Source organism: Ursus americanus, chromosome X (genome assembly GCF_024610735.1).
Source record: "Ursus americanus isolate L20-20 chromosome X, mUrsAme1.1.p, whole genome shotgun sequence".
In the NCBI taxonomy this organism is placed as follows: Eukaryota; Metazoa; Chordata; class Mammalia; order Carnivora; family Ursidae; genus Ursus; species Ursus americanus.
In genome coordinates this window covers 116,209,806-116,234,694 of record NC_142164.1, presented here as the reverse complement: position 1 = coordinate 116,234,694, position 24,889 = coordinate 116,209,806, and the positions used below count along the sequence as shown (strand labels likewise).

General features: G+C 51.1%; 2 protein-coding genes across 6 annotated transcripts in view; one reads left to right on the top strand and one right to left on the bottom strand.

Annotated features, from left to right (window-relative positions):
- The window catches only part of TBL1X (transducin beta like 1 X-linked), a 211,700-nt gene extending 207,982 nt beyond the window's left edge, over positions 1-3,718 (top strand). For all 4 annotated transcript variants that reach the window (XM_087859766.1, XM_045813596.2, XM_087859767.1 and 1 more), the window contains 2 exons: positions 974-1,075; positions 2,059-3,718. In XM_087859766.1, the coding sequence (XP_087715892.1) occupies positions 974-1,075; positions 2,059-2,085 (129 nt within the window). In that variant the 3' untranslated portion in view covers positions 2,086-3,718. The remainder of the gene's footprint in view (positions 1-973; positions 1,076-2,058) is intronic.
- The window catches only part of GPR143 (G protein-coupled receptor 143), a 42,683-nt gene continuing 21,447 nt past the window's right edge, over positions 3,654-24,889 (bottom strand). For both annotated transcript variants that reach the window (XM_087859768.1, XM_045813597.2), the window contains 2 exons: positions 24,146-24,389; positions 3,654-9,046 (listed from right to left, as the gene is read on the bottom strand). In XM_087859768.1, the coding sequence (XP_087715894.1) occupies positions 8,952-9,046; positions 24,146-24,389 (339 nt within the window). In that variant the 3' untranslated portion in view covers positions 3,654-8,951. The remainder of the gene's footprint in view (positions 9,047-24,145; positions 24,390-24,889) is intronic.

The following is a 24,889-nucleotide window of genomic DNA, read 5'->3' as shown; positions in this document are numbered from 1 at the left end:
GGGGCTGCCTACTGTCAAAAACTCGTCAAATTGTATCACTCCCTTTGTATAAATCACAACACTCTGAGATGTTTTTTTTTTAAAGATTTTTTTTTTTAATTGTTTAGATTTTTTTTGAGAGAGGGAGAGCGAGCGAACACAAGTGGTGGGGAGAGGGAGAGGCGGACTCCCCACTGAGCAGGGAGCCCGATGCGGGACTCGACCCCAGGACCCTGAGATCATGACCTGAGCGGGGGGTGGACGCTGAATCGACAGGGCCACCCAGGCACCTTGTTTTTAAGTAAACTCTGCACCCAACGTGGGGCTGGAATTTATGACCCCAGGATCAAGGGTCATATTCTCTACTGGCTGAGGCAGACAGGTACCCCCGAGACACATTTTTTTTCAAGATTTTATTAGAGATCATGAGCAGGGGGCAGAGGGAGAGGCAGGCTCTTCGCTGAGCAGGGAGCTGGATGCAGGGCTTGATCCCAGGACCCTGAGATCATGACCTGAGCCGAAGGCGGACGCTTCACCCACTGAGCCACCCAGGTACCCTCTTGGAGACATTTTAATTAAAGGTCACTTTAATTCTCAGTGAGAGGTAAATATAAAAAAATATGTCACAGCGTCGACCTTTTCCCTGCTGTGTTCCCATCTCGTAGAACAGCTGCCCCGTCTGCACGGCACCATCAGTCACTGGCTGGGAGGGGCCCGAGGAGGAGCCACCTCCCCAGCCGTGTCCAGGCCCGGGTGGTGGACCACCAAGGGCTACATGTAGGCTCCCGGTGGAGGCAGGTCTGAAAGCACGTTATCTGCAGCCACCAGATAACCACATTGCTTTTCTGTGCGTCTGACAACTTAGCAGCTGTCCGTGACGACACAGTGGGATAACATCTCGGGGTGACATCCCGAGGAGCGGCTCCTTGTAGCACATCCCTGCATTGCGTGCCCTGTGCGTCCTGAGTGACGACTGCTGTGCTTTGCTTTGCAGAGCGGGAGTCTGGTGCACAGCTACCGAGGCACTGGCGGCATCTTCGAGGTGTGCTGGAACGCCCGAGGGGACAAAGTGGGCGCCAGCGCCTCCGACGGCTCTGTAAGCAGCACCTGTGGCTGGACGGGGAGTGGAGGGGCCAGGGCGGGAAGGTGAAAAGACGGGCAACCTGACACCTGACTGCACTTCCTGGAGCGGGGGGGGGGGGGGGTAGTGATGGGCCCTGGTCTCCGAGAGCCTTGCACACAGTAGGTATTCAGTGAATGTGTTTTGGGTGAAGGAAACTTCTGGGCTGGATCCCGTTGGGTTGGCACCATTTGAGAATGGCTGCCTGTTCCTCCCTTCCAGGTTGTCATTCTGGCCAACATTTTCTCAGGGAAATTGGTGATTCTGCCCCCATGAGGACATTGGACAATGTCTGGAGGTGTTTCTGGTTGTCCCTACTTCGGGGGGGGGCGCCTGGCGTCTGGTGGGTGGAGGGCAAGAATGCTGCCAAGCCTGCTACAAGGCCCGGGACGGCCCCACAGCAGGGAAGCATCTGGCCGTAAATACCACTGGTGCTGACGCCGAGAAACTTGCTCCTGTCTTAGCTCCACGTTTGTGCCCCTGACCTGGGCCCTGCGGTGGTGAGGGCACAGCCTTTCCTTCCATAGGTCTCCTGGCTCCCAGTGGTCCTACTCTGGTCCCATGAGATGTCTAGCCTTTTAGTTCATTCCTGCAGTTGAGCTCCAAGGCCGGGGGGTAGCAGAGAAGGGCTTGCAAAGTGTCCACGTGGGCCCCCCGTGTTCCCAGCATCCGTGTGCTCAGGCTTGAGTTGTCACCTACCCCGTCACGACGCGTCCACTCCCATTTCTTCCCAGCACTGCCCTCGACCTGGCTTTTCCGTGCCGCGCCGTTTGCTTGGGGTTGGTTGGCCAGATGCTCAGACACTGGCCTCTTACTGGAGTTTCTCTGAACCTTCGTGACTGTGTGCCAATAAAACTTTATTTACAAAACACGGGTGATGAGCCAGATTTGGTCCAAGGGCTGTAAAGGCATCTTGGTGGTGTCTGTGAAGATAACAGGCACTTTCTCTTTCTTTCCAGGTGTGTGTTTTAGATCTTCGGAAGTAAACACAAAATATTATAGAAAAGAATTCTAACGGACCAGCAGTGAATGTGTGGGGTTGCAGACACAGTTCTCTCCGCTCTGAAACTCTATGAACTTGACTTGCATTAGAGTGTACTTGGAAATCAGCTCATCCCTGGCCACGGGAGTCTCTATTTTTTCGTAACCTTCATCAAGAAGTTTAAAACAGAAACATACACAGTCCTATCAAAGGGGGAAAGAACGGTTTCCACCCAGAACATTCAGCCTGGGAAGCACAAAGCCACCAGTGAAACGGTGCACGGTTTGGTTTCCATCCAGGACAGGCTCTGATGGCTGAGAGGAGAAAAGAAAAAGGAGGAAAAAAAAAGCTGTGCCAAAAAAAGGAAAAACAAGAAAAATGCTGTGATAAACCAAAAGGGGGGGAGGGGACTCTCCTCCACGTGGCGGGTTTGTTTTTTCCCTAACAATTTGGACACTACAGTTCTCACAAAGGATGTTCAAAGACCAGTTTGTACCGATGAAATGCGCAACTTTGTAATCCCAACACTTTCTATTTTCTAGAATCTTCTTTGTCCGGTGGTTTTTCTATTGGCTGGAATCCTGTCGTCTGGGGGCCTTCAGTCTGAGATGGAAACTGTTTTTGGTGTGTTGCTTCTTTCCCGTTGTCTGCCCCCACCCCCGCACCTGTCTCCTTCGTTCCGTGTGGTCTTGTCTACCCTCCGTAGATGCAGCCTCATGGACACCATGACGAAATCCTGGACGGACAGCTTCCCCGTCCCCTCCCCCATCGCCCCTCGCTCACTCTCTCTCTGTCCCTTTCTCATAGTCGCTTCGGATCTTAGGTCTCAAGGGCACTTTCGGCGCGTAATAAGTGCTTTATGTAAGCAGGCAGGGCAGGGGGACTTTTTACAGGAGAAAAAAAAATACTTATGAGAGAGCCCGGAGTATTTTTGGAAAAAAAAAAATATTTTTATGTTAAAACAATTTTAAAATCCTAAAATGGCCATCAGACATAGAGAGTTTTGTGTGATTCATATTTTAAACAAATTTTAGGAAGACACAGGCAGGGTCTGAGGTCGCTTTTTCCTTTCCCTTCAGCTTCATGAAAGGTGGTTAGAAGTCTGGGTGGGGAAAGGTCAGTCCTGTGCATTGGCCACGGGATTGCTCTGCAGCCAGAGCGTGAGGTCCCAGCACGTTTTGGTTCGAAGAAGAGCATTGCGTCTTGCAGGGCGTGTGTGCCCTCGTAGCCGGCGGGAGAGAGAGGAAGAACAATGCCCTCTGACCCCAAGAAGCATTCCCCAAACCAAATGGTATTGAAGAAGCCATCACGACTGACGGCTGGGCTCGATGTCCCCTCGACATCTCGTTGACGGCACTATACATACCGGGGGTCGTGTCATCGAGAGCAGGGTGACCCGTCCTTGCAACACTGACATAAAAGGCTCCAGGATCTCCCCTGGTCTCCCGATGACAGAAAAGAATGGGAAAGGAAGATGTTCAGTCCCGGAAGTGAATTACATAGGTAGAAACGTCACTAATAATTTCTGCTGTCTTCATAATTTCTTTCTCTCGCAAGAGACTAGGAGAAAGATTTTTTTTTTAAATAATGAATCTTTTTACTGTTTTTAAAAAATTAAACATGGCTTTGTGTTCCTAGAGGAGTTTCCTTTCATTGGATCAGGTGACCTTTGTACTCTTGTTGTCATAACCCAACACGACCTAGTTTTTAAATGAGCAGTGGGGAAGGACCGAAAGCTGAGGCCTCCTGCCTCCTCTGTTTCCCAGCGGGTACAGGAAGGGATGAGGAAGCTGGCCAGGCCTGGGGGCGGGGGTCCGGTCCTGGGCAGGTGTCAGCTGGGTCGTGTGTTCCAGCCATGAGACAGGACATTAGAGGGTGGCATCCATCCATGCAGCCGAAACCCAACGGGCAGGAGAAGGGCTTCCGCAGAACCTGGAAGGGCCGGGACTGGCTACAAAGACCAGAGTGTGCATCCTTCTCATATCATTAATTGGCTTGGATTTCAGAGTCGTTCACAGCTGGTCTACACGGGACCCAAAAAGTGCTCTTGCGGACGACTTGGGTATTTTACTCAGGCTCTGTTGCCTAAGTGCTTCGGCCAGGGGTCAGAGTTCTGTGGAGTCGCCTCTCCCATCTTTAAAGATAGCAGATGATGATTCATTGCCCGGCCCCAAGACATCATTAGGTTTGCGATGCAGTGTGTTGGGGGTCCAGACCAACACCATCTTGACTCCCCACCCCAAGTAAGGATGTCCCCTCTACAGAGCATACGTTGTCGAGGGGTGGCCCGTGTTCGGGACATGGCTTGTGTTTGACAAACAAACACTGTTGGGTGGCCATGGCGAGACATCCTGTGAGGGGTTCAGCAGATACTCTTCACAGGGAGGTCGGGAGCCCGGGCTTTAGCCTCCTGCCAACTCAGAGCCGCTTGGGAATGGTCAGGTAGGAGCCAAGGGCTGCGAGGCCATGCGCAGCACAGGCTTGACCCCTGTGTGCAGAGGGGAGGCTGGTGAGGACAAAGGTCGACGTCCGCTGCCTAGCTTCCCCGAGCAGCCCTTGCAGAGGAAGCTTCCCACGGGCCTGAGAGGGACCGACCATGAGCGTGCGGGCAGCACCCCTTCCATCCGTCCCCGTCCCCAGCACAACCACCGCGACCATCGAGCCTGCCACGTTTGCCCTGCTGCCAGAAAGCTGGAAGATTGATCTCCGTCCTTGAGGGACGGCCCGTGGGCGAAGTTACTGTTTGTCCTTGTTTACAGCTCTGAGAAATTGTGGGTAAATGCTTAAGTCTGACTGACCACACGGAACCTAGATTCTGAAATCTGAGTAACACGATGATCCTTCCTAGAACCTTCGCTTGGGTTTCAAGTGACCAAGACCGTGTCCCGCACGCCCAGCTGGCAGAGGGATCCTGCCCCACGGCAGGGGGACCGAAAGGGCCAGACGTGACAGGGTGTCCACCCTCCGACCCCACACGACACCTAGGACTTGACGTTTGTTTCGTCTTTCTAAAACTAGATCACGGCGCCAAGTGAAGTGCACTTTGTCAGATGTGAGGGTCTGCTTTGTTGTTACTTTTAACCTTCTGTTCCACTTTTTTTTTTTAAATCGTGTTTCTTGTCAAATGCAGAAATGTTCCTTCCGCCACTCACTGAAGTTTTGAATTCTGGCTTCTGCAGTTTTTATTGTCTGTGTCAGACGTACAGCCAGATGTGGTCCTCTGTCTGCATTTTCTAGATTCTGTTCCATCCACATCGACCCCCGTTTTGTTCTCTCCACCCCCACTCACCCTCACGCTCTCTGAGAAAAAGAATCACCTTCTGTGTCGTAGCTCATTTGTTTCAAGAGAAAATCAACAGATCATACTCAGTGTCTTGAATAAATTGCTCTATTTTGATATTAGAGAACTCAGTGAGTGTGCGTTCTTGCTCTCGCAGGGGGAACTCTTGGGCCCCCGTGGACACGGATGGGTGAAGACCAAACTCTGCCTGTTCTCAAGGAAACTACTTGAGTGCCCCTTTCCGGGGCTGCTCTGCTGAAACGGGGCCACGGTGACCGTCACAGGTTTTGTAACGGGAGCGTGTTTCCACCTGTTCCTCCTCTACCTTATTCCAGGCTGGCGGGGGTAAAAAGAGCAGAGGGGTCTTAGCAGCAGGCGGGTTTGCTGGGAGACTGAGCTCAAGGACTAGCGTTGAGCCATTTGAGGACCCCAAAGTCACAGGACGTGGGTGACTCCGCAGTACACATTAACGTTCCGCATGCTGACCGACATCTGCTCTGTGCCACATGGCAACCGCCGTTTCGTGTCCCCTTAATCAATCGGTGGGTGCTCCGTAATTACTGGGTGTTGCTACCGCGCGATGAGGAAGGAGGCAGACGAGAAGGAGGGGCAGAGCACTCCTGCACGGTACGTACTTGCCCTACGAGTCACCAACAAGGTCACGGTGTCCTTCCCGCCAATTCCGACGTGATCCTGCACCAGAACGAAGCCGACAGCTGGGGTCCCAGGGCTGTCTGGGAGGGACACAGCCTGCTTTTTCTTTTTGATAACTCCAAGTTGACCGAGCACGTCCCCACAGTTGGGGCATTCGGGGGAAAACACAGCCACGGAAGGTCCTGGGAAGAACCTAGTTGCAAGCATGGCCGTGTGGTGGCGGGGGGTGGGAGGCAGCACATGTCAGGGTTCCCGGGGGCAGAGGCGTACGTGACGTGTGGATTTGGTGGGATCACACAGCTTTAAATGGGGTTCTTTATACCAGAGAGGAAGCCGGACTTTGTTTTATTTTGGACATCTTCAGCTTTGGTCCCTTCACAGGACTTGGACCGTCCCATCTTGATGCGGTTCCTAAAGGGTATTTACGAATGTTCTTCCTGTTCGCGGGAAGCTCTCTGGGCACCTGCGCGTGCTGGCCATTCGTGACTGTGGACGGAGACCCAGACGTCGCTTTGTGAGCTGCGTGAGAATGGGCAGGACCCCGTGGGAAGCAGTGCTGTGTCTGCCCTTACCAAACGCTCAGAATGTGGCCGAATCGTTCTTTTTCCAGCCTGGCTCCCTTTCCTCTGAGATGCGTCACCCACGACACACTTCCACCTCGAGCAGGACACAGACGGTGCGGGGACCGGTGTGGGAGACGGCGGGACACTACTCTGCGCGGTGTTACCTTCCACTAAAACGTACATGCTCCGGAGAGCGGGGGCTCTGACGAGGAGCCTGTCGTTTCGCCAAGCGAGAGCAACTGGGAGAAACCGCAGGAAAGCCGCTGGGTGGGACACGTTCTACCCAGAGTGCGCGCTGTACGTGAGCGTGACGGCATTCCGCTAATAGGCGACGTGAGCAGAGTCCTCAAGACGTGTCCTGAGCTGTGACAGATCGGCGGGCTCCTAACCTGGCCGATACACCAAAATCACACGGAAGTCACCTGGTAGGACCGCCTCGCTTTCCCACCCAAACTACACCCCCAGCGACGAACGCCTCCGTGGTGTCCATCCGGCCCAGACTCGTGGGTCGCCGGCACCGCGCCTTCTCGAAAACGTCCCTCCCTTGTCATTACTGCCTTCTCTCCACTGGATCGTGGCCCTTCGCGCCCCCGAGCTTTCTAGCACCCACCAGCTACAAAACCGTCGCGAGCCCCCCTGCAGCAACCTGCCTGACCGGGAAATCGCTTCAGACCAGGCTGCCCGTCACTGAATCGTGTATTCCTCTGCTCAGCTGTCTCCTCACCAGAGCGACTTGATACGCTATGTCTCTGACAGTCATTCGCGTGTCCCCGGGGCGTCCGCGGACTCGCTCGGTGCCTGTCCAGTAGGCGCGAGGAGGGATGCACGCACCTTCTGCCCCCCACCCCATAAAAACCACCGTGCTGGCCGGTGACCGGGACCCCCCGTCGAGGAGGAGTTGTACCTGGATCGTCAGATCAGACAAACTTCTTACTTGCAAGCTTCTGAACCTGACTCTGGCCAGCGTAAGCCGAAAAGAATGAATGAGGATCTTGGGCCTGGAGACCACACAGGCAGGAACAGCCAAACTGAGGCTACGGGATTGGTCGCATGCAGGGAACGCGCACAGACACACAACTGGGTGCTGCCCACCCCCCAACACTGGATGCCGGACTGTGGCCCCCGGGAAGCACTCCAGCTGCTTGCAAAGCGGGCGTGCCTACTGCCAACCCCTCTCGGACATGCTCCGTCAGCCCATTCCCTTGGGCACTAGCTTCTAACCTAGACTGGGGGACGGGTCTGTTGAGTTCCATGTCTTGCTCCAGGTGTTGGGGAGGCCGGGAAAGCGAGGAGCTGGCCTCCCTGCTTCTGGGGTGGGGTGGGCTGGCCTCAGGCCACTGGGGGAACCATCACGCAGAAGGGGGCTTCCGATGCTGGGGGAGACCGAGTGTCAACACAGAGTGGGAGGGCAGATCCACCCAGAAAAGCTAGGGCTCGTTCGCACGTCCTTGACACTCTGGATCACGGTGCGCGTCATCTAGCACGGGGCCACCCTTAGGAACGCACGGCCCTGGGCACCATGGTCACAGTCCAAGTGTGCCCGAATCCCATCAGCAACCAAGCGACTTTCCAGAAGTACAGCTCTAGGAGCTTCCTGGACCGCTTGTCTCGAGTAAGCGGAGTCGTCTGACATGAAGGGAGGATCGCGTAACCCAGCTGTCTGCAGTGTCCTGAGAAAACAGCATCTTGCTTTCTAGAGGCCTACCTAGGTGGCTTGCAACTCCAGTGCCCACTGCAGTATGTTTGCCGATGAATAAAAAATGCATTTAAAACTTTTAAATATACATAGATTGCAACTGATAGAAAGATTCCAAGCTAGGCAATGATCTAAAGCACATTCTAAGGTCTCCTTAGACTATGTCCCTGCCCGGCACGGCACGGGCACCGACGGCTACGTTAGAGATGGAGACCTGGACCCTTCTCTGCCCCCAGTGGCGCGGGAAGGGCACGCTGTGCGGCCGCCCCCGTCCATCCTGCGGCGTCTCTACTCTGCTGTTTCTGCACCATCAAGACCTCACTCAAGAGCGTTTGCTAGAGGTGTTGTTCGGACAGCATGCACGTCGGGCCGGCAGCTCAGTCACAACTACGTTGTTTTATTAACCCTTCTAGAGACCTGGGTATGCATTTACATTACAGCGGCCAGCCTCAGGAAGACCCCGGGCAGCAGAGGATGGAGACGTTCCTGTGGGTCTGGAAGGAAGGAATTCTCCTCCTGTCCCCAGTCACGCTCCCAGGTCCTCTCTCATCAGACACATTCCTCAGGAAGAAACCCTAACAGGCTGATGACGGAAGATCTGGGGGCAGAACACAGTTCTCAAGAACGAGGACTGCAGAGCCTGAGGACATGGCGTCTGGACCCCTGTCCCGTGCCTCTCATAGGTCTCCCCGGGGTGTGGGAACAGAGTCAACCTCATTTTCGTTGCGGGACTCACTTGCGACATGGATTTCAACTGTGCTGGCATCAGAACCTGGGGAGGAAAAGAGAAAAGACCGTGACGGTGTTGGTGTCCCTGAGGGTCTCTCTCCAGCCACCAGTGCCCGACTCCACGGCCGTCTTGAGCCCCTGCACCCCTTCTTCCAGGCCTCTGCACCGGCGGCTATGTGTGCGTCGGGCCGAACCACAGGGATGCTGTCGACCGAATGGAAACCAGCTGTGGACATGGGGAGGCTTCAGAGCCCTGTGCTGTCGGACTGGGGAGCGTGAGGTCACGGGGCCCTGTGTGACCGCTGGGGCAGTAGCCACAGGGGGCGCTCCCTTCGGCAAGAGGACCCCATAGTCGCCCGGTCATCTGTACTCAAGTCCAGGAGGGCTCCAGATGGCGGGAGACCACCCGCCCCTGTCAAATGAAAACACCTTTGGACTGTCTTTTCACGGTCAATGCCCTGTGGTTTCGGGGGCGGGGGGGGAGTGGGTGCCGATCAGCGGAATTACTCCTGCCAACAGCGTCGTCCCGAAGGTCTGTTCATGCCAGTAACACATGTTCCCTCAGAACCTGTGCAGGTCCTTTGGATCGGACGTCAGAGCCGTTCTTTCATGCCGCAAGCGTCCGGGCATGCCTGCTGTGCTCCAAGTTCTGGGTTGCGTGTGGGGAACACACGTGGAAGACACGAAGACGGGTGGCCCTTGCAACTCTGCATGGGGCAAGTGACTGCCCTTCATGAGTATCTCCAAATCCCAGACTCCGTCCATCCATGGGCCTTGCTGGTTATTGGATCTCCACTCACTCACACTCTCTGTTCACTCAATGCTCGAGCACACAGGCCTCTCACACACCCAGCTCAGTTCTGCCACAGGGCCTTTGCACATCACTTCTGCCTGTAAAGCTCTTTTCCAGATTTTTCTCACAGCTCGCTTCTACACTTCATTCAGATCTCAATTCAAATGACACTGGGTGTTCAGCGGTAGGATTCTCACCTTCCAGATCTCAGCTCAAGTGTTCCCTCATCCTCAGGGAGAAATCCAGGACACTCTAAAGCCACGCTCCTCCCCTTATGGGTTTTTCTTCACAGCACCTCTTGCTACCTGGAATATTGTATAATCATTTGTCCTTGTCATTCTCTGTCTCTGCCACTGCAATGAACAGTCCCACTGGACAAGAAATATGTCTACTGTAGTCACCATAGTATCGACAGCGCCTCAAGGAACAGCAGGCACAGAGAAGGTGCTCAAGAAAGAAGTGCTGAATGGATACGTTTAGCGGAGCAAGTGCCTGACGTCAGCTGCCTGCAGCTAGCACCCAGCGCATTAATGGAGACGGAGGCGTACAAAGAGGGGCAGGAACAAGCAGAATTTAAAAAGGGATGCAGGCAGGGCTGTGGGGAGCGTGTCAGGAGCACAAGCACGTCCGCGTTCTGTGGAGAAGTGGAGACAGTAGCGTAGATGTCGGGAATGTCTAGGAAAGCCTGAGTTACAGGAAAAGACGATGATATGACCAAGAAAAACCAAGTGTGGCACCGCAGGGACCCCCACCCACACCCCGCCACACACACACCTGTTGGGGGAGCAGCAGAGCTTCCTCCCGGGGCTGGATGATGAGGAGTCGGGGAGAGCAGAGGTCTGAGTACGTCAGACTCGGTTTAATGAGCCCCACAAAGACGGGAATGTAGACGGGCGGAAGCACTGATCAGGGTCCCAGCACCTACAGCCACATCCCGAGGAGAATGTGGGTCGCCACCAAGGATGGTGGGAGAAGACTTTCTGTTGGGGCGGTGAGCCTGCTCTTACAGGAGACCAGGCACCGGCGGGAAGACTTCTAGAAGACACTTCTAAGACTGCATTGCTGCTGGAGGGCAGCTGACACTTCAAAAAGATTTGATTTTCGCAGGGTCGCCCGTTGTTTATGAGGACATCCTGAGCTCGTGGGAACTTGTGTGTGGCTTCTGTGGTCTTTGCAAAGTCCCGGAGAGATGGGGGGGGGGGATATCACATGGTGGCTTGTGATCAAGGTCTGGGCTGAGGACGCTCCCCCGTGACCTCACACTTCAGGGCAAGCTCTGGATCCCGTGGCTTTTTAAAAGTTCCTGGTCCTTTCATCCTCCCCCTGGGGCTCCATGCAGGAAATGCATTTGTGCCACAACAGCGTTCTCAGATGCCAGTGCTGCCGCGGCCAGGCCACCTGAGCCCAGCCCGGCCTGCACGGACGTCCCAGGATGCCCGCAGCCGCGGGCTTGTTGGCAGGCCTGCACGTCCATGGGTTTTCTCTTCTGGTCTTAAAGGTCTCCACAAAGAGAAAATGTGCTGGCTGAGCAAGTCTCAGAGATGATAATCCAATGAGGTGACGGGGGACTAATTCTCTATTGGTGCCAATTGTGAGTTCCTGATGAGTGTCCCTGCAGGCTCTGCACATGCCAGCAAGCTCACGGTGCCCAAGGGCCAACCCCCTTCCTAGTCACTCTCTCTGGTGAGCCCTGGCAGCCCAGGAGGGTTCTTAAAACTTCCTGGCCCCACACAGATCTAAGATTTAGGAAAGCACACTGGATGTCTCTTGCACCCTCGTGGATTCCTTGAAAGCCTCAAAGCCCTAGATCAGAAAGCCCCAATCCGTGGGCACCCATGAGCCACAGAAAGCCCCAATCCGTGGGCACCCATGAGCCACAGAGAACGTAAGACCCCTGGGCCTTGATCGCCTTCAAGGTGTGGACTTTGATTCAGGGAGTGCAGCAGAGTCAGAGCCGGGAGTATGTTCTCTTCCACACTTCCCTAGCAGCTACCATCCACAGGGCCACCTGGTGTTACATTCAGGAGGGCAAGCGACAACAGGGAATGAAAGCTAAGATAAGAAATTGCGTGAGTGAGAGGCAATTGTGGAGGAGAGAAATGTGGAGGACACAAGGAAATATAGGAGAGAACAGAACTGTGGGAAAGAATGGGGATTCTGGAGAGAATGGGGAACTGTGGGAGAGAAATAAAATTTGGGGAGATGGACTTGTGAGGGAGCATGAAAAACTAAGGGAGAGAATCGTGGCAAAAACAGAGTACTGTGGGAAAGAACAGAGACCTATGGGGAAGAAGAGAGAACGGTGGGAGACAGGCAATTGTGAGAAGGGAGTGTGGGGAAGAGCAGGGTAGTTAAGGAGAAACAGAATTTTAGGAAAAAACAAGGCATGGAGGAAAACAGCATTGTAGAAGAAAACAGATTTGTGAGAGACAATGAAACACCCAGAATTGTGGGAGAAAGTGGAAAATTGTGGGAAAGAGAACTGAGAGAACTAAGCTATGGAGAGTATGGGAAATTATGGGACAGGCACCGTAGGACAAAAAGGGTTATGGGAGAGAAAGAATTACGGGAGAGAAGGAATTCCACAAGAGACAAAAGACTGTGGGTGAGACAAGGGATTACGGAAAAGGAAGGAGAACTGTGGGACAGAAATGGAGTTAATGGGAACAAAGGGATTATAGAGGAGAAAGGGGAATTGTGGGAAAAGGGGGATGATGAGAAAAATAGCGCACTGTGGGAAAGACAAAAGATCATGGCAGTGAAAGGGGAATTGTGGGAATGACAGAAGATAATGAGAAGGAAAAGGAGTATTAGGGAGAACAAAGAAAATTCGGGAAAATGTATTATGGGAGAAACAGGACTAGTGAGAAAGAACAACTGTGGGGGAGAATGAAGAATTGTGGGATAGACAGGCAGTATTTTTTTTTTTTTTTTTTGCTGGTCTCCTAATGAGGAATGATGGGAGAAGAAATGGTTCATGGGAGACGTAAGGAATGGTGGGAGAAGAAATGGTTTCTGGGAGATGTGGGGAATGGTGGGAGAAGGAATGGATTGTGGGAGAAATAAAGAATGGTGGGAAAAGAAATGGATTGTGGGAGATGTGAGGCATGCGGGAGAGGCAAGGGATTGTGGGAGAAATGAACGGTGGGAGTAGAAATGGTTTATGGGCGATGTGGGGCATGGTGGGAAAAGAAATGGTTTATGGGCAATGTGGGGCACGGTGGGAAAAGAAATGGTTAACAGGTGATGCGGGGCATGGTGGAAGAAATAGTTTATGGGAAACGTGAGGAACGGCAGAGAAAATGGATTGTGGGAGAGGCAGGGGATTTTAGGAAAAGGAATGGATTGTGGGAAACAGGAATGGTGGGAGAAGCAATGGCTTGTGGGAGATGGGGCATGGTGGGAGAAGCAGGGGATTGTGGGAGGGGTGTGGAATGGTGGCAGAAGCAATGGTTTCTGGGAGATATGAAGACTAGTGGGCAAAGAAATGGTTTATGGGAGATGTGCAGCATGCCAGAAGAACTGGATCGTGGGAGAGGCAGGGGACTGTGAGAAAAGGAATGGACTGTTGGAGATATGGGGCATGGTGGGAGAAGAAATGGATTGCAGGAGATATAGGGCATGATGGGGAAAAAAATGATTTGTGGGAGATATGGGACATGGCCGCAGAAGGAATGGATTGTGGGAAAGGGGATTGATTGTGGGAGACGTGAGGAATGGTGGGAGAAGAAATGGTTTATGGGAAATGGACATGGCGGCTGAAGGAATGAATTGTGGGAGAGGCAATGGATTGTGGGAGACATGAGGAATGGTGGGAGAAGAAACGGCTTATGGGAAATGTGCAGCATGGCGGCAGAAGAAATGGATTGTGGGAGGTGTGGGGCATTGTGGGAGACGCAGGGGATTGTGGGAGGGCTGAGGTATGATGGGAGAAGCAATGGTTTATGGGAGATATGGGACATGGCCTCAGAAGGAATGGATTGTGGGAAAGGCGAGGAATGATGGCAGAAGCAGTGGTTTATGGGAGACGTTGGGGATGGTGGAAGAAGTGGGGATTGTGGGAGATGTGGGACATGGCGGACGAAGAAATGGTTTATGGGCGATGTGGGAGCTCAGGGGTTTCACACTCCACCACAACACTCGGGCCAGAGCCCCCGCCCTGAGCTCCGCTCTGGCCACGCCCCCCGCCCACGTCACACCCTCAAGGTCTGCCCCAGCCACGCCCCTCCCACCAGGGCCGCAGCCCCAGCCTCACACCAGAAAGACACCCCTTGCCTCTCTCCCACATCATCCAGGCACCTGATGCAGGTTGACCTCGGAGGTGTGGGGGAAGGGATCTCCTGAAAAACACACCACCTTCTCCCACCCTCCGCACGGTTAATGCCAATGATTGATTAATGTCAGACTTATGAATTTATCCCTTCTGAGAAAAGTGTCAGTGTCCTGGTTAAAGGAGGACCAGAAATTTGACACTAAACTTCTTAAAGCACATGGAAAGAGAAAATCATATTTTAAGTTTTTCTGGAGTTCATAAGATAAAAGCCAACCAGGTTTATGTTTGTGAGAAGTACCCTTCTATTGCCTTTTAGTTCTGAGGGAGATTCGAATTCCTTATAAAGATGGTATTTTACATGCCATTGTCGTAAGAAATTGCATACAGATGCCCTCAGTGAAAACTTGCCACAGTCACAAAGCATCATCATCGAATCAATTCTCCCACACGGACGCACTGGGTCCTCGTCTAAGCAACTCCAGGTCTCTCTTTACTTAAAAACCTTAACTGGCCTTTCAGCGGCCACATATAAAATGCAAGCTCTTTAGCAGAACCTGCAAAAACCCTTCATCATCTGTTCCCAACCTGCCGCTCTGGCTTCCCACAGCCGGTCACACCATCCCATGCGGTGGCCATCCCCCAACGGTACACACAGACGTCCTCCGCTGTCTCCACATAGGGTCTTTGTTATCTGCTAGTCCTTCTCCTCTCCCACTCTGGTCTGCTGTGCAAGACCCAGGCTGAACATCACCTCCTCTAGAAACTCTCACCCTGGGATCCCCAAAACAACACAGTCCCTGCGTTTTCCACGTTCCTTTAACACTTCACATTTCTTTCGAATAAAAACAGCACTGTCTTTACTCACTTGTGAGCTTCACACATCATACACACTCAGCTCCCGGACTAAAATGGTGCTGACGATAAAGCAGGTGCTCAAAACACATTTGCTGAAGATCAAATGCAGTTAACTTATGTTAAGTGCCTAGGAAGTGCCTGACCCCACGTCAGATGCTTCCTCACGGAGGTTCGAGGTGAGCCTCCCGGCCTTGGAGGGAATCCTAAAGTCACAGATGCTTCCGAACATGATGAATGAGTCAATTCACCACAACAGTACAGAAAAGCCTGTGTTAACGGCTTTGAATTGTGTCTCTGGGTCTTTTCTCCCTCACGTAACAGTATTTTCTGCATTATGGATAGCTCCCTGTTACTGAAAAAACCAACATCAAAGCAGCTGGAAAGAAGGAGGAAGACGACAGCCCAAGACCAAGCCCGATCTCAATCCCAAGATGACCGCTCAGAAGAGGGAGCGGACACTTGCAGCAGCACATCGCGCGGGGGTCAACGAAGCCGGGTCTGCTGCGGGGGATCGCTCGGCCCTGGGCTGTTTCCCTCCTTGCACCACCTCTTTAGCCCCCAGTGAACAGCCTTGATATTTCAGATGCAGCTCAGACACTGTCACTCTCCTGTTTTCTTCTGAATTCCACTCCTCAGACGACCATTTGGCCCATTTCCCCTCAAACGATGAACACGTCAGATTATGTATTAACCACACAACGTGCAGATCTCTGAACCTAAGAAGAATGACCATCATGCGCACCCTGTCAGACGTAGACAAATACTGAGTGAGATTTGCTAGAAGGGCTTGCTGTCAGCTCACTTGGCCGAGGTAACTGAACGGGGACGAGCCAGCTGAGGTTATCGGGACAGCTCATGCATGGCAAGTCCATTCCTCATACTTAGCTCCTATGTCACTCAGCTTCTCATAGCCTTAATAAACGTTGCTATTATCCAAAGACAGAGAGCTTAACCCATTACGCAATCTGAGCAAAAAAAAAAAAAAAAAAAGTTGAAGATCCCAACTCTTCGTTTTCCTAACTTTAACTGAGATATCATTGACATAGCTCCCCAACTCTCACATTACTAAGAATTCTTTAAATCATAACTACTCTTATTTTTCTCTCTAGGCCTTCAGTTAGGCATGAGCTGCTACTGATTTTCCATCAAAAATCTGTAATTTCACATTATTACAACTGACCACTGGGCACTTATCAGGTGCAAGGGATCAAGCATTAGGACAAATGCAAGAGGAAGAATGGGACGCACAGAAATACTGGCAGTGGACACGCAGTGGTTAAAGGTGCTTTCAACCAATGTCAGCGTAACACAGGGGGAAGGGAGAGCCTTCACAGCTGGACTCTACCAAACGCTTACAGAAGAGTTAATAGCTCTTCTTTCCAAGGACAACATAGAAGAAAGGAAAGTTTCCAAATTCATTCTGTGAGGCCAGCATTACCCTGATAGTAAAAACCAGATAAAGACGCTACGAAAAAAAGCGAACCGCAGGGCAGCATCTCTGATGAACACAGACTCGAAAATCCTCAAAAAATACTAGCAAACAGAATCCAACGATATATGAGAAAAATCGTTCCCCACAACCAAGTGGGATTTATCCCCCGGATGCAACAGTGGTTCAATATTTGCAAATCAATCAATGGGATACATCACATCAACCGAGAAAGGATTAAAAAAAACAAAACAAGGATAAAAACCATGTGATCATTTCAATAGATGCAGAAAAAGCATCTGACAAAGTACAACATCCGTTCATGATAAAAGCCCCCAACAGGGGCGCCCCAGGGGGCTCAGTCGGTTAAATGTCTGCCTTCAACTCAGGTCATGATCCCGGAGTCCTGGGATGGAGTCCTGCATCGGGCTCCCTGCTCAGCAGGGAGCCTGCTTCTCTCTCCCCCTCTGCTGCTCCCCTGCTTGTGCTCTCTATCAAATAAATAAAATCTTAAAAAAAAAAAAAAGCCCTCAACAAAGTAGGTTAAGAGGGAACAAACCTCAACATAATAAAGGCCATTTATGAAAAACCCACAGCTACCATCACACTCAATGGTGAAAAATTGAGAGCTTTCCCTCAAAGATCAGCAGCAAGGTAAGGATGTCCACTCTCACCACTTTTAGTCAACACACTACTGGAAGTCCCAGCCACAGCAATCACAGAAGAAAAACAAGTAAAAGGTAAGGAAGGTGAGGTAAGGTAAGGAAGAAGTAAAACTTTCACTATTTGCAGAAGACAGGATACCATATATAGAAAACCTGCCAGACTCCACCAAAAACTACTAGAACGGATAAATGAATTCAGTAGGTTGTAGGCTACGAAATCAATATGCAGAAATCCACTGCATGTCTGTACACGAATAATGACGCAACAGAAAGAGAAATTAAGAAAACAATCCCACTAACAACTGCACCAAAAATAATTAAATATCTAAGAATAAACTTAACCAAAGAGGTGAAAGACCTGTACTCTGAAAACTATAAAACACTGATGAAAGTAACTGAAGACGACACAAACACATGGCAAGACAGTCTATGGTTATGGATTGGAAAAACAAGTATCGTTAACATGTCCAACTACCCAAAACAATCTACAGCTCTAAAGCTATCACTATCAAAATACCCACAGCTTTGGGTCCCTGGGTGGCTCAGTCGGTTAAGCAGCTGCCTTCTGCTCAGGTCGTGATCCCAGGGTCCGGGAATCGAGTCCCGCATCAGGCTCCCTGCTCGGCGGGCAGTCTGCTTCTCCCTCTCTTTCTACTGCTCCCCCTGCTTGTGCTCTCACTCTGTCAAATAAATAAATAAAATCTTTTAAAAAAAAATACCCACAGCTTTTTTCACAGAACTAGAACAAATAATCCTAAAATTTGTATGAAACCACACAAGACCTCGAAGAGCCAAAGCAATTTTGAAAAAGAAGAAAACTGGAGCTACCGCAATGCCAGATGTCAAAATATATTAGTAGTATCAAAACAGTAAGGTACTGGCACAAAAACAGACACATAGATCAACAGAACAGAACAGAGAGCCCAGAAATAAACCCATGACTATAGGGTCAATCAATCTCTGAGAAAGGAGGAAAAATATACAATGAGCAAGAGACAGTCTCTTCAACAAATGGTGTTGGGGAAACTGGACAGCCACATGCCGAAGAATGAAACTGGACCACTTTCTTCTACCAAACGCAAAAATGAACTCAAAACGGATTAAAGATCTAAATGTGAGAGTGAGACCTGAAACCGTAAAAATCCTACAAGAGAGAACAGGCAGCAATGTCTCTGACATCGGCCATACCAACATTTTTCTAGACAAGTCTCCTGAGGCAAGGGAAACAAAAGCAAAAATAAACTATTGGGACTACATTGAAATAAAGTTTCTGCACAGTGATGGAAATAATCAACAGAGCTAAAAGACGTCCTGTTGAAGGAGAGAAGATATTTGCACAGGACATACCCAATAAGGGGTGAGTCTCCAAAACACATAAGAGCTTATACAACAACGGCAAAACCACAAATAATCCAGCTAAAAAAATGGACAGGAGACAAAAAGACATTTCTCCAAAGAAGACATCCAGATGGCAAACAGGCCTATGAAAAAAATGCTCCACGTCACTTGGCATCGGGAAAATACAAATCAAAACCACAATGAGATCTCACCTCACACAGGTCAGAATGGCTGACCCCAACAAGACAAGAAACAGGTGTTGGCAAGGATGTGGAGAAAATGGAACCCTCGTGCACTGTTGGTGGGAATGCAAACTGGTGCAGCCACTCTGAAAATAGTATGGAGGGTCCTGAGAAATTCAGAAATAGAATCGCCATATGATCCAGTAATTCCACTACTGAGTATTTACCCAAAGATTATGAAAACACTAATTCACAAAGACATATGCGTGCCTATGTTTCCTGCTGCAGTATTTGTAACAGTCAAGTGATGGAAGCAGCCCAAGTGTCCACTGACAGATGAAGGGATAACGAAGTTGTGGTGTGTATACACCCACATACACACAATCAAATATTACTCAGCCATAAAAGAGAATGAAATCTTGCCATTTGCAACAATATAGATGTACAAGGTACGATCCTAAGTGAAATACACTTAAAGACAAATACTCCATGATTTCACTCATGTAGTGGAATTTAAGACATAAAACAAGCAAACAAACAAGAAACAAACCAAAAGGGCGCGTGGGTGGCTCAGCCGTTAAGCGTCTGCCTTCGGCTCAGGTCACGATCCCAGGGTCCTGGGATCGAACCCCAGATCAGGCTCCCTGCTCAGCGGGGTGCCTGCTTCCCCCTCTCCTGCTCCCCCTGATTGTGCTCTATCAAGTAAATGAATAAAATCTTTAAAAAAAAGAAAAGAAAAGAAAAAAGAAACAAACCACAAAACAGTCCTAATTCTAGAGAACAAACTGGGGGTGACCAGAGGGGACGTGGGCGGGGGATGGGAGCAACAGGTGATGGGATCATCAGCGCACTGGCTGTGCCGAGCACCGGGGGACGTATACAAGTGTTCAATCACTACGTTGTACACCTGAAACTAACAGAACACTGTACGTTAACCGTAGTGGAGTTTCAAAACATAAGAAAAGAAGCAAAGAGAAAAGACTCAGGTGTTCGTTTGCACCTGCACGGTGAAAGGTTAAAAGTAAACTCAACGTTCTGTTTCAATATAGGCACGGAAGCGTCCGGACTGAGAACTCTTGAAGAAGGTCTGGCGCTAGTTCACTGGGGACAGTCCTTGGCGCTCACTGTTCAGTGCACTGGACTCGTTGCGTTTAGCATGCCCATGTATACGTTTAGAAAAGAGCTACACTTCCCGTTCTGGTGTGTGTACTGGGTTTTCCCTGTACCCACTCAGGTACCAAGGCTCAAGCTCCACCCGTAAGAGAACAGCTCTTGCGAGGCTTTCCCCTGACGTGATGCACCGCAGTGGCATCGTCTGTGCACGTAACTTACTGAGACTCAGCTGCAGTCAGTGACAGGGCGGGTGGGTGGAGGACGGGAGGGCAGGACGGCCGAGAACGACATCCTCCAGGCGATCCTGCCGGCCGGCGCTCCACCCGTTAGCCTGTGCCCACTGTCGGGCAGGGAAGACAGACGTTCTGTGAGCTGGCGAAGCCTCTAGAAAGACTCCGTGAATGGCCCCCGAGACACACTGACCAGGGAAGAGTTAGAATCCTGAAACTGTCCCTGGAGGGCCACGGCAGTGACAGACAGCCACAGTCTCATGTGGAGATCTTTATAAACGCGAGGTGTCCTAGGCTGCAAAACACTTAAATTCTTTAATTAAATTTTTTTTTAAAGATTTTATTTATTTATTTGACAGAGAGAGAGACAGCCAGCGAGAGAGGGAACACAGGCAGGGGGAGTGGGAGAGGAAGAAGCAGGCTCCCAGTGGAGGAGCCCGATGTGGGGCTCGATCCCAGAACGCCGGGATCACTCCCTGAGCCGAAGGCAGGCGCTTAACGACTGAGCCACCCAGGCGCCCCTAAAATGCTTTAATTTCTGAATAAAATTCCCCTTCATTCTTTTTAGCCAAGTCCCGCACAGGATGCCTATACAAAATACGAGACTGTATCTTAGGAACAACGCTGAAAGATTCCCAGGTGAGCAGACAGAAACCGAAGGCTGTACCCGCCCCTTCCGTCGCATCTCCACCATATACTTTCGCCAATGTCGGTGGTTAGTTTGGCAAAGTTACTCTGCGCTTCCACATCCCTCAAAAAGCCTGACCCAACAGACGTAACTAACAATACGTTACCAGGGCTCTAAATCAGTAGCTCCTACTTGTACACATATCCTTTCCACAATCAAAGATACCAACTACATTCCTCGTTTTTCTCAAAAAGCGTTTCCCACATGCTTTCTTTTTCCTCTAAATTTTTCTCAAACTGGCATTTCCATTGCTTATCCTATTCCTAGCTTTTCTTATTATTATTATTAGAGAGAGAGCGAGCACGAGCAGGGAGAGGCACAAGGAGAGGGAAACAAAGAATCCCAGGCAGGCTCCCTGCTCAGCGCGGAGCCAGATGCGGGACTTGACCCACGACCCATGACCCTGAGATCACGACCTGAGCAGAAATCGAGAGTCGTGTGCTCAAACGACTGAGTCACCCAGGTGCCCCTATTGCTGGGTTTTTTATTTTGTCCAACAGACTGTGAGATCCTTGGGGGCCAGGTTTGCAGCCTCTGGTCCCTTCACCCCACACAGCTCCCAGCACGAGGCCTGGTGGAGCTGTGGGAGGTCATCGGTCATTATTACCAGAACCGAGTACGACTCTATCCATATAATGGAGTATTATTCAGCCATAAAAAGCCGAAATTCTGACGCAGGCCAGACGTGGATGAACCCTGAAAACATCATGCTAAGTGAGAGAACGCAGCCGCAAAAGCACAAACATTTGTCCATTTAGATGAAATGCCCAGAAGAGGCAAATCCAGAGACAGAAAGTAAATCAGCAGCTGAGGGGAGGGAGGAATGGGAAGGGCTGGAAACAGGAATAGGGCTTGCTTTTGGAGTGATGACAATGTTCTGGAATTAGACACCTGCACAACTCTGTGAATATACTAAAACCCACCGGCGTTGAAAGTACGCTTTAAGAGGATGAATTTTATGGTATGCGAATTATATCTCCATTTTTAACAAAAGCACAGGAGGGAGGCAAAAGCAAGGTGGGAGTAGGGCCAGTCTTCTCTGCAGTGAGAAGTCTGAGGCACTTCTCTAGGGAACGCCGCCATCGGCGCCTCTGTCACGGTCCAAACGCCAAGATTTTTAAGACGCTTCCTTATTGCACTATTTCCCCAAATACAAACTAACCAAATGGAGTTCAAATTTCAAAGACAGACTCTCCATCACGCGTGAGAGCATGGCTGTGAATTACTCCATTCCGTCAGCCTTGCTGAGGGCTCGCACTGAGGACGAGGGAAGGGAAGGAAGCTTCGAGAGAGAGCAGCCGGAAGGAACCCATGCCCTGTTTCTATCGGCTCTGTTCACTTTCTCAAAAAGCCCCGTGTCAATACTCCCGACCTTCAGGCCCAGACCCATGCCCCAGCTTGCTGAGACATACTGACTGGTGGTGTTCCTTGGTGGTGACTGGGGCAGGGGGCACGTTGGGATGGTTTTTATTGTCATTTCTCATGTTCTACTTGACTTCCAAAGACAGGCTCGACCACTCTGAAACACCAGGATGGGAATCCAGCAGAACTAAACAGATCGAGATCAAATTTTTTGGCTCATTCCCAGGTGGTACCAGGCTAACAGCAGCTCCCCTCGGTGGTTCCGTCATCCTTGATGAAGGATTTGCACCGGAGAGAAAGTCGATTAACACATGGTCTCCGCCTTTTCGCTTTAGCCAGAAACACTGTTTTCCTTTGAGGCTTCCAATTACAACCAGACAATACTCATCTCACAGAATCAATCTATCAGTTCACCACTACATATTTTGGCCCCGAGAATAAACCAAGCCAATCATCTGAAAACAAACCCTCCTTCAATGTAACTGAATTGAAAGAATGGAAAGAAACTCTAAAGCCATTTCCACACAGCCTTGCCGTATCTTCCCCTCTCTCAAATTTCAATATTATTTCCATACATAGAGTCCGTCTGGATTGTGTGGTGTCTATCTTTGGCTTCACACATGCGTGTGTGTGTATGTGTCTGTGTGTGTACTTGGCTCAGAAAACATGTTGGGGAAAGCAAATTTTTGGATCCGAGCTTTTGGACAGCCTAATGATTCTGAGATGCTTGTTCCAAACTGGGGTCGCTGTGCGTCCAGGGGATATCTGTTGATGTCTGGAAACAGTGCTGGTTGTCCCCATCGGGATGGGCGCTACTGGCCATGAGCGGGCAGAGGCCAGGGAGGCTGCCCTGCATCCTACAGTGCCCAGGCCGGCCCTTGGGACAAAGAGTCCCCCGCCCTACGTGCCAGCAGTGCTGAGAATGACACCTGCTCGGGAGACAGCCACAGAAGATGGGCAAGACGTTGTCACACGAGGCTGGTGCATTTCTGCCAGCCCCAGCGTCAGCTGAGGACGGGTAAAGAAACCTCTATGTCCTGGAACACGCTCAGAAAAACCACCAGTGGGTTACCACAACATTACAGCCACCAAAGACCTTCTCCTAAGGATCAGTCTGCTTGCAGATTACAAACAGTCAGGTCAGCTAAAGCTCGGTGAATGTCAGAGTAGCGATTTTCAAACCCCTCCTCGTCAAAAGGTACATTTTGGCTGAAAACAAAGCCTTACAAGGAACCTCAACAGGGAGAAGACTGGTCCATTAGCAAAGTCGTTTCCTAAGTTACAATTTGGACTGTACAACAAAATACTGTCATCCATTGGAACGACAGGGCTGCTTTCGTCAACACAAAACTCTGAAACCAAACACTAAGGTCTCCAAGTGAGTCTCCGTCACTTGAAGCTTTTCCTGTGTTTTGATTTGATCGCATCTCATCCAGGAAATTCAGTTTCACAGGGTGAAGGAGCTAACCATGGATGGTTTTAAGGTAGCTCACCTTCCCACCTTAGGGTAGCCCTTGAACCAAGAGGGCAGGTGAATGTCACCCAGCTCCACGCACACATGAGCTAACGTGATGGAACAAGTTAGTAGGTTGCCGGGCCTGGGTGGGTTAGTATCTGGTCACCAACGCATTTCAGGACACACAACTTTTCCCGCAAATTTTCGTGTACGTCTTGGAATTGAATTGATTCCTACATGTCCAAAGGGCCTCACTCGGGTTCCCGAGAACCAGGTTTGATGACCGCGGAGCAGTCTGAAGAGCACAACACAAGAGTCGCCAAACGAGAGGGACAGGTCCGAAAGGCAGCCCTGGGGCACTGGCTTTTCACCTGCAATAGCCGCACCCAGAACCAGGGTCAGTCACAGCACCACGGCCCTGCAGCAAGTGAGGGGTGTGGGGCGACAACGATCTCCTGTTCATACAGCCATCCGGCCAACGCGGGACCATTGCAAGTACAGGGGGCTACCGTGCTGAGGAACTGAGCGGCAGGCGCTGTTAAAATATTAAAGAGAGAGCTGGGTGACAAATGCCAGAGTAGCATCAATGTCCGCTGCGGTCACTCTCCATTCATACCTGAAGCATGTCACGGGACTAAGTATGTCACACCCTGAAGTATGTCGCCTGTCCCACACCACGTCACCTCCTTGTTTTAGACAGGACTTCCAGGCTGGCCCTGGGTTTCCGCGACGCACCTGCCTCGGGAGACAGGGCTTACCTTCAGACAACATGCTCAGCGCCTCGTCGGACATGTGTCCGCCGGCTCGCCCCACCTTCCCGCAAGTCGGGTGCTCACAGGGCACACAGGAGCCCTCTGGGGACAGGCCGGTCCGCTCCGTAGCAGAGGTCGCCACGGACTCCCACTGAATCTCCTTCCTCGGGGACTGAAACTCCAGGCTGCATCCCGTCCAGCCGTACAAGGCCAAGGACAAGAGGAATCCTTGGGCTGGATTCAGTATCCCCTGGGAAGCAGGAGAAAACAACACGGGTCAGTCAGCTCCGGTAGCAGGAGTGAAAGCACCAACCCCACTCGCATGCCCACTGGGCTGCCTCGTGTGCAAGTAAGCCGCTTGGCCGGGTTGGGGCAAGACAAAGACTGGCGTTAGGTGCTGCACCTTCCACGATGGCTGAAAACAGAGGAGGTGGGGGAGGGGAGGGGGAGGGAGGAGGGGGAAGGTACACAACACAGGGCAGCCCAACCAATCCTATTGTTGCCTGTGCCAGGGTGGCTTGGCTCTGCGACAGGTGCTTTCCATCCTGGGCTCGCGAGTCAGAATTTGATTTAACAAAGGTACCCGAGGCTACAAATGAGTCTGGAGAACATTCCTCCACTTGCATGTGGTAAACCGAAGGAACCAAGCGAAACTCCAAAGCCAAGGGGTGGAGGCAGTGAATGCTGGTCTTAGTCTAACGTCCTCATGAGTCAGATTCTCCCCAATTTGGGAGCAACATAAATACCAGT